Here is a 21,896-nt window from a genome sequence, read left to right as displayed (position 1 = left end):
CGGGATGCGTAAATGTCTCGTTCAATGTGAGGCCATCTAGAAGGCCTTATTGATCGGGATCTGATTGGCTATCACAATTGTCTATCAACTGTATGTACCCGTTCACTTACAGTGCACGGACGCCTGCATTGTTGATTCTGAAGGCCCCGTGGCAGATTTTACAGCATGGCAAGATAAGCTGGCTGAATTCTGATTGGATTAAAACTTTAAACAAAAAACAACAGCGCTGTAAGGAGCATAATGACATGAAGAGAATATGAATACTTTTAGATATTTAGGGACATCCATCCATCCATCCATTTTCTACCGCTTATTCCCTTTTTGGGGTCACGGGGGGCGCTGGCGCCTATCTCAGCTACAATCGGGCGGAAGGCGGGGTACACCCTTGACAAGTCGCCACCTCATCACAGGGCCATATTTAGGGACAGTAAATTAAAAAATACTTTTATCTTTTATTATGATGGTGATTTCTGGTTATGTTAGGCCAGCAGAGAAGGCCTTGCTGGCCCTGACGGCCCACCACTGAAGAGAACTGAAAAATATCAAACCGTTATACAAACTATCCATCCCCGATGTATAAACGCCATCAATGTCTTTCATTTAAATGTAACCTTTACTGTGATAAAACCCTCTTTATTATCCTCCACAGGCTGGATGACATGATGTTATCCTCCTTTCCCCCTTCCACTCCTCCCTTTCTCGTTTTCCTGCTCCTTCTTCACTCCCTCCCTCCGCCCCTGATTTTCTCATCGCTGTCCCACGCCCCACTGAGCTGGACCTCGCCCCAGGACCCGTGTTACCACCTGGACGGCCGTCCTCGCCACTGTCTGTCCGAGTTCATCAACGCCGCCTACGGGGTGGCCGTCAACGCCAGCCGTTCGCTCCCAGAATTGGACTTCGGCCGCAACGTCAGCGCTTTGACGGACCTACACAATCCGCACAACCTGACCTGCTGGCAGGCTCAAAGCACTTCGGAGAGAGGGGACTGGGTCCTCACTGTGCCCCTGGGACGCCGCTTTGAAATCACATACATCAGTCTGCAGTTCTGCCATCATGGCGAGCCATCGGACCCCATCTCCATCTCCGTCCTCAAGTCCATGGACTACGGGCGCACTTGGAGGCCCATGCAACACTACTCCAGTGACTGCTTGGGGGACTTTGGGCTTCCCTCCCAGACGGTGGCTAAGACACGGCACCAGGAGACCGAACCGCTGTGCTCAGATCCACGGCCTCTGCAAAGGCAGCGAGGCGGCATGGTGCTGGCGTTCTCAGCCCTCGATGGACGCCCGTCCTCTCCTGATTTTGACTACAGCCCCACCTTGCAGGACTGGGTGACGGCCACAGACATCCGTGTGGTCTTCCACCAAAAGAAAAAACAGGGCTCAGATGGCTGGACGAAAGAAGGACTAGGGACGGACATCCTGATTAGGAGATTTGGTTCTGACAACAGTTTTGGCACAAAAAAGTCAGAACTGATCACGCCGAAGAAAACAGACAAACACCAAAGAAGGGGACATCGCAAGAGCTCGCATCGAGATGAAGATGGACACAATGTGACCAGCAAGGAGAGCGGCGAAGCTTTCACCTCAGCAGTGACATCAAAGAAAGCCACGACGGCTCGAAAGCTCAGCCGCAAGAAGGTAAGCGACCCCTGGCTGCTTTGCCCGAAAGGCGACTGCCTCTGGAGGGTGGAGGGCCAACAAAGGGCAGGAAAAGAACTGAGGAAGCGCAGCAACAACCAAGAGAGAGACCGGCAAAGCTCCAGGAATCTACTGGTGCCGCCTCCAACCCCCGCCGCCCCCAAGCTTCTGGCTCTGTCGGACCTGCAGGTGGGCGGCAGGTGCAAGTGCAACGGACATGCGTCCAATTGTCGCCGTGACGACTCCGGTCGAGCCTCGTGCGTGTGCGAGCATCACACGGCGGGCCCGGATTGCGACGTGTGCGAGGATTTCTACTTTGACCGACCTTGGCATCGCGCCACACCCATGCAGCCCAACCCTTGCGTGGGTGAGTCCTCGACTTAACTAACTAAATATTATGTAATCACACATTATCCCCTGACTAAATGTAATATCAAAACATGGAGTAACCCCCAAAAGAGCCCAGATATGTTGTAAAGTATGTACCGTATTTTCCTGACCATAGGGCGCACCGGATTATAAGACACACTGCCGATGAGTAGGTCTAGTCAGGTCTATTTTTTTTTACAAATGGCGGACCAGATTATAAGGTGCATTAAAAGGGTCATATTATAGAAAAATGTTCTAAATGGGAATCACCTTGTGGCCTACATAACATGTAATGGTGGTCCTTTGGTCAAAATGTTACAGCTACAGCAAAAACGAAATACTCAGCCCATGGAAGTTGTCTGTTAAATTGTGCACAACAAATTAAAGCAAACCAAAGTAACCTTCTCTCTATCCCTACTTGTTAAAAACTGCACTTGTCTGACTCCACCCTCGTCTTAACGTAGTTTTACAGCGGGTATTTATTAGCGCTGGGAATATTTGGGCAACGCACAATTCTTTTAGATTCTCGATTCAAAACAATTCTCGAGTCAAAATCTAATTTATTGATTTTATTGCCATTGTTTGAGAACGGGTTCACAAACTAGGAATTTTTCTTGGTGCAATTGTGAAACATAGAAGACAGAATAGGTAATAAGATGAGCTGTAAGTGAGCTATCAGATCTTGTTCTTGTTCATGTGTCCGATGGCCGAGGGGAAAAAACTGTTCAGGTGGCGGGAGGTGCGGGTCTGGATGGACCGTAGTCTCCTGCCTGAGGGGAGAGGGGAGAATAGTTTTTGTCTAGGGTGAGAAGAGTAAGCTATGATCCGACCCACACGCCTCCTGGTCTTGGAGGAAAACAGGTCCTGGAGGGATGGGACCTTGCGGCCCAATCACCTTCTCAGCAGCACGTACGATGCGCTGCAGTGGTTGCTTATCCTGGAATGTGGCGCCGGGGAACCAGACGGTGATGGAGGAGGTGAGAATGGACTCGATGATGGCTGAATAAAACTGCGCCAGCATCTTGGTCGGCACCTTAAGTTTCCTCAGCTGCCGCAGGAAGTACATCCTCTGCTGGGCCTTCTTGATGAGGGAGCTGATGGTCGGCTCCCACTTGAAGTTTTGGGTGATGGTGGTGCCCAAGAAACGGAAGGAATCCCCAATGGAGACGGGGGTGGGAGAGACAATCGGGGTGAGGGGGGATGGTGGGGCTGTGACTTTCCTGAAGTCCATGATCATCTCCACTGTTTTCTGGGGGTTCAGCTCCAGGTTGTTGAGGCTGCACCAGGACGCCAGCCAGTCCACCTCTCTCCTGTAGTCGGACTCATCGCCATCTGAGATGAGCCCGATGAGTGTAGTGTCATCCGCAAACTTCAGCAGCGTTACCAACTGGTGACTGGAGGTGCAGCAGTTTGTATAAAGGGAGAAGAGCCAGGGGGAAAGTACACAGCCCTGAGGAGTACCAGTGTTAGTGGTTCGACTGTACGAGACAATCTTCCCCAGCCGCACATGCTGTCTTCGGTCTGTCAGGAAGTCATAGATCCAACTGCAGAGGAAGTCAGGCACGCTGAGCTGGTAGAGCTTGTCTCGTAGCAGTCCAGGGAGGATGGTGTTGAAGGCAGAGCTGAAGTCCACAAACAGGATCCTTGCGTAGGTTCCTGGGGAGTCCAGATGCTCCAGGACGAAGTGGAGGGCCCGGTTTGCTGCAGACCTGTTGGCTCTGTAGGCGAACTGCAGTGGGTCCAGGAGGGGGACGGTCATGTCCTTGAGGTGGGGCAGGACCAAGTGTTCAAAGGACTTCATGACCACAAACGTCAGCGCAACCAGCCTGTAGTCATTGAGTCCTGTGAGCCGTGCTTTCTTGGGGACAGGTACAATGGTGGAGGTCTTAAAGCAGGACGGCACGCGGCATAGCTACAGAGAGGTGTTAAAAATGTCAGTGAAGACAGGAGCCAGCTGATCCGTGCAGTGTCTGAGGGTGGAAGGGAAGACACCTTCCATGTGGGGAAGACACCTTCCGTGTGTTCAGCTGCAAGAACTGCCGGCTTACATCCTCCTCTCGGATGGAGAGGGCCTTTAAAGTCCTGTGATGTTCTTGGAGTCCTGTGATGTCCTTATAGTCCTTTAAATCCTTTAATCGAGTGCTGGCATTTGTGGAGAGGGTGATGGTGGTGTGAGCAGAGCTTTGATGAGCTGAAGGCCGTTCATGACGACAGTAATATATCAGAATCAGAATCAGACATACTTTATTAATCCCCGAGGGGAAATTAAAATTTTCAGCACAATCCCGTTAAAGATCAGACAAACATTACAGGGAGACAGAACAGCATCGCTGACGGGTCTGCCAACTTCTGGCGCCCCTTACAAAATGGTGAGATACAGGTAAACAAGTGGGGGGGAATGGGAGAAAAAAATAAAAGATTAAAATAAAATAAAATAAAAAAATCGGTCTTAGCCTGGGCCCCTGGAGAGGTGGTCCAGACTGAGGCCAAGGGAAAAAAAACAACAAAAAAAACCCAACTCATAGCCATAGTAGACATCCCTCTTACAACATCAAACATCAAAGAAAACAAAGGACATTAAAAACCAGAGCTGATGCAACCAACCACTTCTACATACAGCTATGAATTAAAAGTAAAATAAACATATGCACTGTAGTGGCCTCTGCGGTGTTCCACGCCATCGTCTGCTGGGGTGGAGGGAGCATGGCCAGAGACAGGAGCAGACCCAACAAAGCAACCAAGAGAGTCGACTCCACTATCAGCCGCCAACCAACTCTCGGCCAGTGTCCAGTCCGCATGGATGAGCGAGGATACGTCCGAGGAGACTTGAGTTGTCTGATACCTGCTCATTCAGCCAAGACACAGGCTTATAGTTCGTAAGGTCCCTTAGCCCTCTCCAAACGGCCACAGAATCACTGGAGCGGAACTGTTCCTGTAGACTGTTAGAGTACACAGATTTAGCTTTCTCCACTTCCCTGTTGAAGTGGTACTTCGCTTCTCTGTAGGTACTCCGGTCCCCGCTTCTCCACGCAGCCTCCTTCTTCTTGCGCATCTGTTAGAGCTTGGTTGTTATAACAATGGCCGTCATTTTTATGATTAACCATGAAATAGATACTCAGCTGTGAAAAAATTATACATACCGTATTTTCCGGACAGTAGGGCGCACCGGATTATAAGGTGCAATGCCGATGAATGGTCAATTGTCGATCTTTTTTCATATATAAGGCCCACCGGATTATAGGGCGTCTTAAAGGAATCAAATTATTTTTTTTTTTTCTAAAAGTAAAACACTTCCTTGTGGTCTACATATCATGTAATGGTGGTTCTTTGCTTAAAATGTTGCATAGATTATGTTTTACAGATCATCTTCAAGCCGCTTTCTGACAGTCGCTTCCGGATGCGCCGTTTTGTCGGCGGTCTTATTTACATGGCTCATCTTCGGCAGCGTATTCTCCCCGTCATCTTTGTTGTAGTGGTGTAGCGTGCAAGGACGGGAGTAGAAGAAGAGTCAAAACATGGAGCTAACTGTTTTAACGACATTCAGACTTCATTTAAATCGATAACGGAGCAGCATCTCCTCATCCGTGGCTCGCTGCTGCAATAACAACGCCGGAAATGTGTCCCTTAAAAAAAATGTCTGACCGGTACTCTCTAATAACTAAAGTTCCTTGTGTGAATAATGTAAACTCACTACACCGGTATTTTTTAGTGCTTTCATAGCGAGTTGACTGACAGATATAAGTAAGAAACTTACACTACTTTGTATTACAAATGGCGACAGCAGAGGATGAATTTCCCATAACAAGAAGTTAGAGAAAAACCGTAAGCTTATCGACTATAATGTCTTCACGGACTACATAGGCGGACACGTGCAAATTTTCAGGACTTATGCAGATCCCAAATACAGATCAGCAGGTACCAGAAGGTAAGAAAAGTTGGTTTTGCATAATATTGCGAAACAAAACGCCAGATAATATGTCGTACCTTAAACACACACCATAATAATACTTGTATGTTGAAGCACAGAACAATCCATCAAGCAGTGCAGCTTCATAGCTTACCAAGGTCGTATTAAAACATTTTGATAGATTTTTAAGCGCCGTGTGTAATGTTCTATATTTTCAATGGAACATATAAAATGTTGGTGTCGTTTACTTGATTTTATATAATGCAGTCTACCTGTATCTCTTATGTGTGACTGCCATCTACTGGTCACACTTATCATTACACCATGTACCAAATAAAATAGCTTGGAGGTCGGTGAGCACAACCACAATTATTCCGTACATTAGGCGCACCGGGTTATAAGGCGCACTGTCGAGTTTGGAGAAAATGAAAGGATTTTAAGTCCGCCTTATAGGCCGAAAAATACGGTAACACGTTTGTTTAAAAACTCAGAAAGAGAAAGTGTATTGGAAAACGCGTTGCTCTTTGACCAAAGTTGAAAGTACAGCGAACCAATGTTGTGATAGTGCGAGGGAGCAAACTGCTCAGTCTGCATTAACGACACTGATGAGTTCAATGTGAACAAGTTCAACACACTTGAGTTTCACACCAACAGCACAGGTCTATAAAATGGTCACTAATTGTGACTTTCAATAATTTTTTTTACTTCTAAAAGTACCCTAACTTTAGAATATTTTGCTTCAACTTTAATAATGGCTAGGAGTGTATGAGAAATTGAAAATGAAAATGTAACTTTCCTTTAAGCAAGGATCAGGAGACTGCTCATTCAGCATTATTAGCACGGATGAGTTGGTACTGTAAGTGTAAACCACATGAGTTATTATATATATTAGACTAAGTGATAACGCCAGTGGATGCTGCCCGAAAGCAGCAAATGCCATCATGCAAAAAAAAAAAAAAAAATACATCAAGAGACGTTCATTGTCGTGTGACCATTATGGTTCAATAACCACACTGATTAAATGAAGGTTTCTGTTCTTTCCCCCACCAGCCTGCGAGTGTAACGGCCACTCCAGCAAGTGTCGCTTTAGCATGGAGGTCTTCCAGCAGTCCGGGCGGCGCAGTGGGGGCGTCTGCCTCAAGTGTCGCCACCACACCGCCGGGCGCCACTGCCAGTACTGCCAGAATGGGTACACACGGGACCAGAGTAAACCATTGCACCACCGCAAGGCCTGCCAATGTCAGTCATGACCTGTGTGTGTGTGTGTGTGTGTGTGTGTGTGTGTGTGTGTGTGTGTGTGTGTGTGTGTGTGTGTGTGTGTGTGTGTGTGTGTGTGTGTGTGTGTGGTCAGAGTTGCTACGTCAAAGGGGAAGGGGCATGTACAAAACCCAAAACCAGTGAAGTTGGCACGTTGTGTAATTTGTAAATAAAACCAGAATCAAATTATTTGCAAATCCTTTTCAACTTATGTTCTATTGAATAGACTGCAAAGACAAGATATTTAATTTCGAACAGGGGCATTTTTAGCACTGTGTATCATGGCCTTTCCTTTTAACAACACTAAGTAAGTGTTTGGGAACTGTGGAGACCAATTTGTGAACCTTTTCAGGTGGAATTCTTTCCCATTCTTGCTTGATGTACAGCTTGAGTTGTTCAACAGTCCGCGGTCTCTGTTGTGGTATTTTAGGCTTCATAATGCACCACACATTTTCAATGGGAGATAGGTCTGGCCTACAGGCAGGGCAGTTTAGTACCAGCACTCTTTTACTACATAGCCACGCTGTTGTAACACGTGCAGAATGTGGCTTGGCATTGTATTGCTGAAATAAGCAGGGGCGTCCAGGAAAAAGACCTTGCTAAGATGGCAACATATGTTGCTCCAAAACCTGTATGTACCTTTCAGCATTAATGGTGCTTTCACAGATGTGTAAGTTACCCGTGCCTTGGGCAGTAATACACCCCCATACCGTCACAGATAATGGCGTTTGAACTTTGCGCCTAGAACAGTCAAGATAGTTGTTTTCCTCTTTGTTCCGGAGGACATGACGTCCACAGTTTCAAAAAGCAATTTGAAATGTGGACTCGTCAGACCACAGAAAACTTTACCACTTTGCATCAGTCCAGCTGAGATGGGCTCGGGCCCAGCAAAGACTGTGGCGTTTCTAGGTGTTGTTGATAAATGGCTTTCGCATAGTAGAGTTTTAACTTGCACTTACGGATGTAGCGACCAACTGTAGTTACTAACAGTGGTTTTCTGAATAGTTCCTGAGCCCATGTGGTGATATCTTTTACACACTGAGGTCGCTTTTTGATACCGTACTGCCTGAGGGATCGAAGATTTGTAATATCATCGCTTATGTGCAGTGATTTCTACAGATTGTCTGAACCTTTTGATGATATTACGGACCGTAGATGGTGAAATCCCTAAATTCCTTGCAATAAACTGTTCGACAATTTGTTCACGCATTTGTTCACAAAGAGGCAACCCTCCCCCCATTCTTGTTTGTGAATGACTGAGCATTTCATGCAAGCTGCTTTTATACCCAATCATGGCACCCAGCTGTTCCCAATTAGCCTGTTCACCTGTGGGATGTTCCAAATAAGTCTTTGATGAGCACTCCTCAACTTCCTCCGTTTTTTTGCCACTTGTGCCAGCTTTTTTTAAGCATGTTGCAGACATCAAATTCCAAATGATCTAATATTTACAAAAAATAACAGTTTTCCGGTTGAACGTTAAATATTTTGTCTTCGCAGTCTATTCAATTGAATAAAAGTTTGCAAAGGATTTGCAAATCATTGTGTTATGTTTTTATTTACAAATTACACAACGTGCCAACTTCACTGGTTTTAGGATTTGTATTTTCAATAAATTACATTTCCTGCATTTCTTTCACACCCAACATGTGTGGCGCCGTGACAGTGATCAATTCCTGTTAGCGCAAAACAACAAGCTTGCACAGGCATCCCTGTCATTACCACTGCTCGGCATTCCACGTGATCCGTGACCTCGGACTGCTCACATGTCCTGAACGTTCTGGATTCAGACAGCGCCAGTAAAAACGCTGGAGGACGTCGCACACACTTGTTAGTGTCAGCTGACTCCCGCCGCTGCACACAATAGGAAAATTAAAATGTGTCTAAACTAGGGTTGTACGGTATACCGGTATTAGTATAGTACCACGATACTAATGAATCCTATTCGGTACTATACCGCCTCTGAAAAGTACTGGTCCCCTACCCCCCGGCTTCTCCGTCATCGTCACGTCGTGTCCTTGTTGGTTTACGAGCAGACGAGCATGTTCGACAGCGCACACACACGGAGTACTTACAAACAGACACAGTGTGTAGACCGAAAAGGGAAAACTGAAGCATTCTGGCTTAAAAACTAATGATAAAGGTGAAATTACAACACTAAAACACCCTCAGGAAGAGGTGCTTTAAGACATGGCTAGCTAGCTAGCAACTAAAGTCCATCCGGAGTCGGCAGTGTATCTACTTCTAAATCACTAATCCTTGTCTCCATGGCGACAAATAAAGTACGTTTCTTACAAGTATCATCCCTGCTGGACGAGGAATAGCTAAAAATTATATGGAGCTACACCTAACATCTACTGTAATGATACCAAGTACTATCTAGTCGATACTACTATGATTACATCGATATTTTTTAGCGTCACAACATCTTCTTTTTATTTTTTTATTTTTTATATATATTATTTTTATAAAGTACGGAAATACGTCTTTGGACACATGAGGACTTTGAATATGACCAATGTATGATCCTGTAACTACTTGGTATCTGATTGATACCTAAATGTGTAGTATCGTCCAAAACTAATGTATAGCATCCAAATAAGAGAAGAATAAGTGAGTACTACATTTTAACAGAAGTGAAGATAGAACATGTTAGAAGAGATAGTAATCAGTAAATTTAACAAGTAGATTAATAATTCATTTTCTACCACTTGTCCTTAAATTGACAAAATGATAGAATGAGAAATGACACAATATGTTACTGCAAATGTCTGCAGCTAAATTGGGAGCCTTTTTTCGTTTACTTACTAATAAAAGACAAGTTGTCTTGTATGTTCACTATTTTATTTAAGAAAAAATTTGCAAAAAGAAACATATATTTAATGTACCCTAAGTTTTTTTGTTAAAATAAAGCCAATAATGTAATTTCCCAGCGATGAGGTGGCGATTTGTCCAGGGTGTACACCGCCTTCCACCCGAATGCAGCTGAAACCCCCCGCGAACCCCGAACGGGACAAGCGGTAGAAAATGGATGGATGGATAATGCAATTTTTTGTGGTACCCTTTCTTTAGAAAAGTATCAAAATAATTTTGGTACCGGCACCAAAATATCGGTATCGGGACAACACTAGTCTAAAGACGCGGCTTTGTCTTGTTCCCAGTGCTATTAGTCTTCTGATAAATACACCACATGGCGGCGCTGTTTTGAAAAGTTGGATTGCGTCGAACTTTGGAAAGTTTTGCCCGATCTCTATGACATCCGGTACACACCTTCAGCGGCTCGGCCAAGCACATAAGTTTGTTTGGCAAACACGGCCACCATCAAGCGAAACATCTTTGCCGGTCCGAGGAACTACCGTATTTTTCCGACTATAAGTCGCTCCGGAGTATACGTCGCACCGGCTGAAAATGCACAATTAAGAAGGGAAAAAACATATATAGGTCACACTGGAGTATAAGTCGCATTTTTGGGGGAAATGTGTTTGATGAAATCCAACACCAAAAATAGACTTTGAAAGGCAATTTAAAATAAACAAAGAATAGTGAACAACAGGCTGGATAAGTGTACGTTATATGAGGCATGAATAACCAACTGAGAAGGTGCCTGGTATGTTAACGTAACATATTATGATAAGAGTCATTCAAATAACTATAACATATAAAACATGCTATACGTTTACCAAACAATCTGTCACTCCCGATCGCTAAATCCGATGAGATCTTCTTCCTCGGTGTCGCCTCTGGTATGCGCCCCGCTAGCGTCCTTTCTTTCTGCTGCTCGATTGCTGTTCCCTGCTGCATATTTCACTACATCCATCTTGTAATCCGCAGTACATGATTTCCTTTTCGGTGTCATTTTAGTCCAGTCCTTCTCAGATTTTATAAGTTACCGGATGTGTTGATGTGATCCATTTTAATAGCTCTGGCAGTAGCGTATAGCATATAGCAGTTAGCATATCATGACCCACAATGCACTTCTGCCCTGACCCTCCCCCGCCGAATTCTTATTGGTTGGCGTGTGAGTGAGGATTGCGGACATTTTCTTCGTCGCTTACGCGAATGAGATAAATAATATTATTTGATATTTTACGGTAATGCGTTAATAATTTCACACATAAGTCACTCCGGAGTATACGTCGCACCCACGGCCAAACTATGAAAAAAACGTCGACTTACAGTGGGGCAAAAAAGTATTTAGTCAGCCACCGATTGTGCAAGTTCTCCCACTTAAAATGATGACAGAGGTCTGTAATTTTCATCATAGGTAAACTTCAACTGTGAGAGACAGAATGCAAAAAAAAAAATCCAGGAATTTGTAGGAATTTTAAAGAACTTATTTGTAAATTATGGTGGAAAACAAGTATTTGGTCAACCATTCAAAGCGCTCACTAATGGAAGGAGGTTTTTGCTCAAACTCTCACGATACATGGCCCCATTCATTCTTTCCTTAACACGGAGCAATCGTCCTGTCCCCTTAGCAGAAAAAGAGCTCCAAAGCATGATGTTTCCACCCCCATGCTTCACAGTAGGTATGGTGTTCTTGGGATGCAACTCAGTATTCTTCTTCCTCCAAACACGACGAGTTGAGTTTATACCAAAAAGTTCTATTTTGGTTTCATCTGACCACATGACATTCTCCCAATCCTTTGCTGTATCATCCATGTATCCATTTTGGTATAAACTCAACTCGTCGTGTTTGGAGGAAGAAGAATACTGAGTTGCATCCCAAGAACACCACACCTACTGTGTGAAGCATGGGGGTGGAAACATCATGCTTTGGGGCTGTTTTTCTGCTAAGGGGACAGGACGATTGATCCGTGTTAAGGAAAGAATGAATGGGGCCATGTATCGTGAGATTTTGAGCCAAAACCTCCTTCCATCAGTGAGAGCTTTGAATGGTTGACCAAATACTTATTTCCACCATAATTTACAAATAAATTCTTTAAAATTCCTACAATGTGAATTCCTGGATTTTTTATTAGCATTCTGTCTCTCACAGTTGAAGTGTACCTATGATGAAAATTACAGACCTCTGTCATCATTTTAAGTGGGAGAACTTGCACAATAGGTGGCTGACTAAATACTTTTTTGCCCCACTTTATAGTCCGAAAAATACGGTAACTCCATCAAAGCCAATGACCAACTCAACTGTTTGCTCACATTGAAGCATTCTGAACACACCCCACAGAAATCTCCAGGACAAATCATTCTTCACCACTGTGGTTGTAAGGTGCGTTCCATTTTCACCCCTGGTTCTTCTCCTGCAGCGTGCCAGTGCCATCCTTTGGGGGCGGTGGGCCGCTGGTGCAACCACACGTCGGGTCAGTGCCTGTGCCGGCAAGGAGTGACGGGCCTCAGGTGCAACCGCTGCGCCCCGGGCTACAAGCAGGGCACGTCGCCACTGCGCCCCTGCGTCCGTAAGTCCTCCACACCTCCGAGATGGCGCATGCTTGTCCGTGTTTGATCTCCGCACCTGTCGCGCTTCTCAAAACCGGCCCGGCAGACTCATAACTCTTGACAGTGAAAGAGCGGAGTGAAAGAAAAGCTTGTTTGCTTTTACTGCCAGCAGCGTCCCCGGCTAAGTATAGCATCTGTTAGCTTGTCATGTCCCGCAGGAACCTCACAGCATGCGGCCAAACAATGTCTGATTTGTGCAATTCGAGCCAAACTGTACATTTTGAGGGGCGGGGTTTGGCGGGCAGAGGCGTGTAGGACAGGGGTGTCAAACTCATTTTACCTCAGGGGCCACATAGAGGAAAAAGCTATTCCTGGCAAAATCATGTCATGAAAACTTCAAAATAAAGACAACTTTCAATTGTTTTCTTGGTTTAGAAATAGAACAAGAACAATCTGACAACATACAAATAATAATGTGTTTGTTTTTTTGTTTTTTTACACTTACAGTGGGGAAAAAAAGGGGTTTAGTCAGCCACCGATTGTGCAAGTTCTCCCACTTAAAATGATGACAGAGGTCTGTAATTTTCATCATAGGTACACTTCAACAATGAGAGACAGAATGTAGCAGAAAAACAGCCCCAAATAATGATGTTTCCACCCCCATGCTTCACATTAGGTATGGTGTTCTTGGGATGCAACTCAGTATTCTTCTTCCTCCAAACACGACGAGTTGAGTTTATACCCAAAAGTGCTATTTTGGTTTCATCTGACCACATGACATTATCCCAATCCTCTGCTGTATCATCCATGTATCCATTTTGGTATAAACTCAACTCGTCGTGTTTGGAGGAAGAAGAATACTGAGTTGCATCCCAAGAACACCACACCTACTGTGAAGCATGGGGGTGGAAACATCATGCTTTGGGGCTGTTTTTCTGCTAAGGAGACAGGACGATTGATTCGTGTTAAGGAAAGAATGAATGGGGCCGTGTATCGTGAGATTTTGAGCCAAAACCTCCTTCCATCAGTGAGAGCTTTGAATGGTTGAGCAAATACTTATTTTCCACCATAATTAACAAATACATTCTTTAAAATTCTTACAATGTGAATTCCTGGATTTTTTTTTTACATTCTGTCTCTCACAGTTGAAGTGTACCTATGATGAAAATTACAGACCTCTGTCATCATTTTAAGTGGGAGAACTTGCACAATCGGTGGCTGACTAAATACTTTTTTGCCCCACTTTACATGTTGCTGTTCATAGTAGTCTATCTTCATTTCGCCCCCCACATCTGCGGTCCTCTCCAAGGTTTCTCATTGTCCCATTGGGTTGAGTTTTTTCTTGCCCTGATGTGGGATTTGAACCGAGGATGTCGTTGTGGCTTGTGCAGCCCTTTGAGACACTTTTGATTTAGGGCTATATAAATTAACATTGGTTGATTGATTGATTGGTCGTGATTTATAATGTGTGAATAAATGATGATATAATGTTCATCAGTCAAAATAGGTGTGAGTCTGGCAAACTTTTAATTGGTAGTTAGTAATATCAAAATCAAATTACAGCATGTTATTAATGTAATTTACTCATTTACCCCAACTGATGTACTAACATCGGTGGTTCATTAGGATAATCCACAACAAAACTTGTGAATTTGGACTCAAAATAGTCTTACTTAATCTTACTTATCTCATCATTGGAAAAAACTAGTGACCATCAAAGGAGCCTTTTCAGTGCTTGACTGTTTCATCCCAAGTGCAGGACTAATAGACTCAAAAACTCCTTTGACCCACACGCCATTAGACTGTACAACTCCTCTCTGGGGTGGGGGGCGAGGGGTAGTAGGATGACAGGGGATGCAAAACAATATCAGTGCAATACTTTTTCATAACATGGTCACTACTGCCTAGTTTCTCTTGTTGTATTCTTATTTTAACGTTATATTTTTGTTCTCATTGCTGCTTTTTATTTTCATTCTTATTATAATATTTTTCTATTTTGTTTTTGTTTACCATGAATTAATTAACGTGGACCCCGACTCAAACAAGTTAGAAAACTTATTGGGGTGTTTCCATTTAGTGGTCAATTGTATGGAATGTGTACTGAACTGTGGAATCCTCTAATAAAAGTTTCAATTAATCAATCAATCAAACCATTTATATCCCCATTATTTACTTTTTACTTTTTAAATTCAGTCTCAATTCTGTAGACTGCTGCTGGAATTTAAATTTTCCCGTGAGAACTCTCCCAAAGAAATCAATAAAGAACTATCTATCTATCTATCTATCTATCTATCTATCTATCTATCTATCTATCTATCTATCTATCTATCTATCTCATCATTCGAAATATAACTTACTTCACCAATTATTATTTATTTATTATTTTTTTATTGTGATATGGAGTATATTGTGAATAAATTGAGAACAGGCAGTGAACAAAAGTTTTAGCAACTGTTATGTAAAAGAAAAGGGGTAGCATTAAATAAGCTCTGCTTCTTCCTACTCCTTTTCGAAGATGTTAAAAAGAGAAACTGGAAATTGTGATGTATCATGTTGTATGCTTGCATTGATTGATTGAAACTCTTATTAGTAGATTGCACAGTTCAGTACATATTCCGTACAATTGACCACTAAATGGTAACACCCGAATAAATTTTTCAACCTGTTTAAGTCGGGGTCCACGTTAATCAATTCATGGTACAAATATATACTATCAGCATAATACAGTCATCACACAAGTTAATCATCATGTTCGAAATAAACTCAAACTCAACTAAACTCATTTCATGAATCACACATGAATTTAGTAGGGATACGTGTTATTTCAGCATGTTTATGTGCGCCCAGATAATGTGTCCCCAGTCCTCTATTTCAATGGTTCTTAACCTTTTTTCAGTGATGTACCGCCTGTGAACTTTTTTTAAATTCATGTAACCCCTAATCAGAGCAAAGCATTTTTGGTTGAAAAAAAGAGATAAAGAAGTAAAATACAGCACTGTGTCATCAGTTTCTGATTTATTAAATTGTATAACAGTGCTAAATATTGCTCATTTGTAGTGGTCTTTCTTGAACTATTTGGAAAAAAACATATAATAATAATTAAAAACTTGTTGAAAAACAAACAAGTGATTCAATTATAAATAAAGATTTCTACACGTAGAAGTATTCATCAACTTAAAGTGCCCTCTTTGGGGATTGTAATAGAGATCCATCAGGATTCATGAACTTAATTCTAAACATTTCTTCACAAAAAAAGAAATCTTTAACATCAATATTTGTGGAACATGTCCACAAAAAAATCTAGCTGTCAACACTGAATATTGCATTGTTGCATTTCTTTTCAGTTTATGACTTTACATTCATATTTTGTTGAAGTATTATTCCAAAAATATATTTTTAAAGAATTTTTGAATTGTTGCTATTTTTAGAATATTAAAAAAAAATCTCACGTACCCTTTGGCTATCTTAACAGGGCACATTCAAGTCATTCAAATTGCTATGGCGACATCCAGTGGAGACATATACCTCCTTTCGGGATGGTCTCCTGCGGGCCCCACTATGGACTGGACTCTCACTATTATTTTAGATCCAGTATGGACAGGACTCTCACTATTATGTTAGATCCACTATGGACTGGACTTTCACATTATGTTAGATCCACTATGGACTGGACTTTCACAATATTATGTTAGACCCACTATGGACTGGACTCTCACTTATGTTAGATCCACTATGGACTGGACTTTCACAATATTATGTTAGACCCACTATGGACTGGACTCTCACTTATGTTAGATCCACTATGAACTGGACTTTCACAGCATCTGCGGTCCTCTTCAAGGTTTCTCATTGTCATTTACATTGACATCCCACTGGGTTTTGAGTTTTTCCTTGCCCTTAAGTGGGCTCTGAACCGAGAATGTCCTTGTGGCTTGTGCAACCCTTTGAGACACTTGTGATTTAGGGCTACATAAAAAAACATTGATTAATTGATTGATTGATTGATTGATTTAGAAGAGCAGTTTCTTTCATTCCAAAAATTTTAGCTAATTTTTATACTTAACAAAATCGTCTCGCCGGCCGTACGTTTGACACCCCTGGTGTGGGATGTCGCTGGAACGAGTCGTGTTGATACATGTTTGCACTCTCACACACTTTTTACAAGACTTCTTCTCTCGCCCGCACTTTATTTCACGACCAACCATAAACGTAGTCCTGCTCTGGTCTTGATCAGTTAGTCAACATTTGTGTGTGTGTATGTGCTGGTGACCGTAAAAAGGACCACACACACACACACACACACACACACGCACTGGAGCTCATCACATGTCTGTGTTTGATTGCAGGAATTGAGGAGGTCGCTCCGACGCCGATGTTCCAGTCTCAACATGGCACCGGTGAGCAAATTGATCTGCACTATTTCAACCAGCTTGGTGAACTCAGAACTCACGCGTCACGTGCAAAATGTTTCTCTTCAACAAACAACACAAGAATAGTCCAAATATCGATTGCAAACTCGGCTAGTGGCAGCTTAAGGGAATGTGTTGTCACAGTGACAACGAGACGCGGCCATCTTGGACTGAGAGTGTGTTCATGCTGTGCGCGCAGATGAGGAGTGTGTGTCCCACTGCCAGCCATCGCAGGGCAAAGTGAGGATGAACTTGGACACCTACTGCCTGAAGGACTATGGTCGGTGTCTTTTTTTTTGGAACCGCTTTTGTTCTACCAAACCGGTGAAGTTGGCACGTTGTGTAATTTGTAAATAAAAACAGAATAGAATGATTTGCAAATCATTTTCAGCTTATGTTCTATTGAATAGACTGCAAAGACAAGATATTTAATGTTCGAACTGAGAAACGTTTTTTTTTTTTTGCAAATAATCATTAAATTTGAATTTAATGGCAGCAACACATTGCAAAAAAGTTGGCACAGGGACATATTTACCACTGTGTCACATGGCCTTTAATTTTAACAACACTCAGTAAACGTTTGGGAACTAAGGAGACCACTTTTTGAAGCTTTTCAGGAGGAATTCTTTCCCATTCTTGCTTGATGTACAACTTAAATTGTTCAACAGTCCGGGGGCTCCGTTGTGGTATTTTAGGCTTCATAATGCACCACACATTTTCAATGGAAGACAGGTCTGGACTACAGGCAGGCCGGTCTAGTACCCGCACTCTTTTACTATGAAGCCACCCTGCTGTAACACCAATCTTGCTGTCTTGCTGAAATAAGCAGGGGCGTCCATGATGACGTTGTTTGGATGGCAACATATGTTGTTCCAAAACCTGTATGTACCTTTCAGCATTAATGGTGCCTTCACAGATGTGTAAGTTACCCATGTCTTGGGCACTAATACACCCCCATACCATCACAGATGCTGGCTTTTCACTTTGCACCAATAACAATCCAGATGGTCCCTTTCCTCTTTGGTCCGGAGGACACGACGTCCACAGTTTCCCCAAAAAATTTGAAATGTGGACTCGTCAGACCACAGAACACTTTTCCACTTTGCATCAGTCCATATTAGATGAGCTCGGGCCCAGCAAATCCGGCGGCGTTTTTGGGTGTTGTTGATAAATGGCTTTGGCTTTGCACAGTAGAGTTTTAACTTGCACTTACAGATGTAGCGATGAACTGTAGTTACTGACTGTGGTTTTCTGAAGCGTTCCTGAGCACACATGATGATATCCTTTACACACTGATGTCGCTTTTTGATCCAGTACCACCTGAGGGATCGAAGGTCCGTAATATCATTGCTTACGTGCAGTTATTTCTCCAGATTCCCTGAACCTTTTGATGATATTAGGGACTGTAGATGGTGAAATCCCTAATTTCTGTCACGTTCGGCGCGCATCGTGTGCGCGTGTTGCATCACCCCCGGGATACAAGAGGACCAGACAGGCAGGAGTAGCAGGTAATACTTGATTTAATGTATAGACTGATAAAAGAACACTGATACAAATGCAAAAGAAAGCCCGTGCAACGCACGGGGAGCTAGGCTACACACTACCACTCAATAAAAAGTCCACAGAAGCGCGTGTCGAGCGCACAGAAGCTAAGGAGGAACTTAGCAAGCCAGAACAGGACAAACTTAACCAAATGTGCGTGTTGCATAGAGCAAGTGACGAACCCAGGCAGAACAAAGGGAGGAGGCAGCTTTAAATACAGAAACAATAATCAAAAACAGGTGTGAGTCAAACAGCCAGTGCAGGTGGACAAATCAAGTCGCCATGGTGACAAAAACAAACAAGGAAGTGCACCAATTAAGAATCGGAAGCGTCCATGAACCAACAAGATAAACACAAAAGACTCAAAACCAAATAATGTAAGATCCGAGCAGCGGATCTTAACAATTTCCTTGCAATAGCTGGTTGAGAAATGTTGTTCTTAAACAATTTGCGCTCACATTGGTTCAAAAAGTGGTGACCCTCGCCCCATCCTTTTTTGTGAATGACTGAAGCTGCTTTTTTACCCAATCATGGCACCCACCTGTTCCCAAATAGCCTGTTACCCTGTGGGATGTTCCAATTAAGTGTTTGATGATCATTCCTCAACGTTCTCAGTCTTTTTTGCCACTTGTGCCAGCTTTTTTAAACATGTTGCATGAAATTCCAAATGAGCTAATATTTGCAAAAAATAACGTTTTTCAGTTCTAACGTTAAATATCTTGTCTTTGCATCTATTCAATTGAATATCGGTAGAAAAGGATTTGCGAGTCATTGTATTCTGTTTTTATTTACCATTTTTACAACGTGCCAACTTCACTGGTTTTGGGGATTGTACTATTTGTGTGACAATTGACTTCCTATGTTTCAGTCCTGAAGGTGCAAGTGAGAGCAATGGAGCGTTCAGGTCCCTGGTGGCAGTTCTCCATCTCCGTCCAAACCGTTTTCCGCACGGGCTCCCCCTCCGGCATCCGCAGGGGCCCCCAATCCCTGTGGGTCCCCGACCGGGACCTTTCCTGCGGCTGCCCTGCAATCCACGTGGGCCGGACCTTTTTGCTGATTGGCGCCGACGAGGGCGAAAGGGGCTGGGCGCCCGAGGAGCGGCGCTTGGTGGCCGACCGCTCGACGCTGGCCCTCCAGTGGCGCGAACACTGGAGCCCCAAGCTGAGGGGCTTCCGGGGACAGGACAAGAGGGGGCGCTGCCAGGACAAGTCTTCCGACCCCCACAGGAGGGGGTCGGAAGAGCCGCAGACGGGGTACATCCCCCCGCACCTGCTGGTCGACACGGACACTGGGAGCGAGGGCACGACCTTGTCGCCACCCGACCTTTTGGTTACGACACAAGGTCACGTATGAACATGAAAAAAGTCTTGTTTTTCCGGGGTTTTTTACACTCTTGGTTTTGCCTTCTTCTCTCGCACCAAACTGCCCTGTCATAAAGTTGTTTATTTGAATTATTTTCTTTGTATTTATTGTGGGTCACACACACACACACACACACACACGCACACACACACACGCAGAGTGTATATTTACACAAATGTAAATATTTTACCTTTTATTTGTAATAAAAAAACGGAGTGTGGCAATGCATTTTATTGTTTTTCAGATAGACATGACACTTTTGCACTCATATCACAATGTATTTGTTACAACAGTATTTTTCAACCACTGTGTGCCGTGAGAAATGATGTAACTTCACCTAATTGGTCCCCAAAACTTTTTGGTGAATCAATAATTATTATCTGCAAATAATGTGCCGTTGTCGAGTGTCTGTGCTGTATAGAGCTCGGCAGGGTAACCATATAATACTCCATATCAGTAGGTGGCAGCAGGTAGAAGTCGGAACGCATCGAGGATGGTTTGTCGTGACCGCAATACGCAGAGCACAGCGGGAGACGGCGTGCAGGCAAAAAGGTATGTAACGCTTAAACCAAAAATAAATGAAAACGAAAAGCCAACAAAACATAGGGAAGGCTATGCAAAACGAAAGTAAAAGTGAACTGGCTACAAAGTAAAATAAAAACAGAATGCTGGACGACAGCAAAGACTTACAGCGTGTGGCGCGGAGACTGCGTCCACAAAATACATCCGTACAAGACACGACAATCAACAATGTCCCCACAAAGAAGGAAAGCGTCCGCACAACTGAAACAGTCTTGTTTGCTAATAGAGAGCAGGTCAGGCTATAACGCTCAAAGGAAGGTGAGAAGGAAAACACCAACAAAACAGCGCAAGACAGGAACTAAAGCAATACACACAGGAAAACAACAACAAACTCAAAATAAGGCACGACAACCTGGTTCTGATCCGCATTGCCGGCAGTAAGTCGGACACATTTCCAGTGAGGGTTGGACTCCGCCAAGGCTGTCCTTTGTCACCGATTCTGTTCATAACTTTTATGGACAACATTTCTAGGCGCAGTCAAGGCGTTTAGGGGTTCCGGTTTGGTGGCCGCGGGATTCAGTCTCTGCTTTTTGCAGATGATGTGGTCCTTAAGGCTTCACCTGGCCGGGATATTCAGCTCTCACTGGATCGGTTCGCAGCCGAGTGTGAAGCAACCGGAATGAGAATCAGCACCTCCAAGTCCGAGTCCATGGTTCTCGCCCGGAAAAGGGTGGAATGCCATCTCCGGGTTAGGGAGGAGACCCTGCCCCAAGTGGAGGAGTTCAAGTACCTAGGAGTCTTGTTCACGAGTGGGGGAAGAGTGGATCGTGAGATCGACAGGCGGATCGGTGCGGCGTCTTCAGTAATGCGGACGCTGTATCGGTCCGTTGTGGTGAAGAAAGAGCTGAGCCGGAAGGCAAAACTCTCAATTTACCGGTCGATCTACGTTCCCATCCTCACCTATGGTCATGAGCTTCAGGTCATGACAGAAAGGACAAGATTACGGGTAGAAGCGGCTGAAATGAGTTTCCTCCGCGGGGCTCTCCCTTAGACATAGGGTGAGTAGCTCTGCCATCCGGGAGGAACTCAAAGTAAAGCCGCTGCTCCTCTACATCGAGAGGAGCCAGATGAGGTGGCTCGGGCATCTGGTCAGGATGCCACCCGAACGCCTCCCTAGGGAGGTGTTTAGGACACGGGGAAGACCCAGGACACGTTGGGAAGACTATGTCTCCCGGCTGGCCTGTGGCTGGGGATAGGGAAGTCTGGCCTTCGCTGCTTAGCCTGCTGCCCCGCAACCCGACCTCGGATAAGCGGAAGAAGATGGATGGATGGTTGGAAACTGGTTCTGTTTAACTTTTTTTTACATTTTCTACTGGTGGTGTGCCTCTGTGTTTTCTTTATTAACAAAATGTGCCTTGGCTCCAAAAAAGTTGAATGTTACAATATGTGGGTTAATCAACACTTTCCTTATAACCATATTTGGACGGGTATCCT

General features: G+C 44.0%; 1 protein-coding gene across 1 annotated transcript in view; it reads left to right on the top strand.

The window, feature by feature from the left end:
* ntn5 (netrin 5) overlaps nucleotides 1-19,972 on the top strand; it is a 59,481-nt gene extending 39,509 nt beyond the window's left edge. The window contains exons 3-8 of the mRNA XM_061913742.1: nucleotides 650-2,007; nucleotides 6,967-7,155; nucleotides 12,438-12,587; nucleotides 16,914-16,964; nucleotides 17,176-17,256; nucleotides 19,387-19,972. Coding sequence (XP_061769726.1) covers nucleotides 660-2,007; nucleotides 6,967-7,155; nucleotides 12,438-12,587; nucleotides 16,914-16,964; nucleotides 17,176-17,256; nucleotides 19,387-19,871 — 2,304 coding nt within the window. The 5' untranslated portion in view covers nucleotides 650-659 and the 3' untranslated portion in view covers nucleotides 19,872-19,972. The remainder of the gene's footprint in view (nucleotides 1-649; nucleotides 2,008-6,966; nucleotides 7,156-12,437; nucleotides 12,588-16,913; nucleotides 16,965-17,175; nucleotides 17,257-19,386) is intronic.
* Nucleotides 19,973-21,896: the final 1,924 nt, after the last annotated feature.

Source organism: Nerophis ophidion, linkage group LG10 (genome assembly GCF_033978795.1).
Source record: "Nerophis ophidion isolate RoL-2023_Sa linkage group LG10, RoL_Noph_v1.0, whole genome shotgun sequence".
NCBI classification, from domain to species: domain Eukaryota; kingdom Metazoa; phylum Chordata; class Actinopteri; order Syngnathiformes; family Syngnathidae; genus Nerophis; species Nerophis ophidion.
Note: the sequence above shows the minus strand (reverse complement) of the source record. Positions and strands in the feature narration are given on the sequence as shown.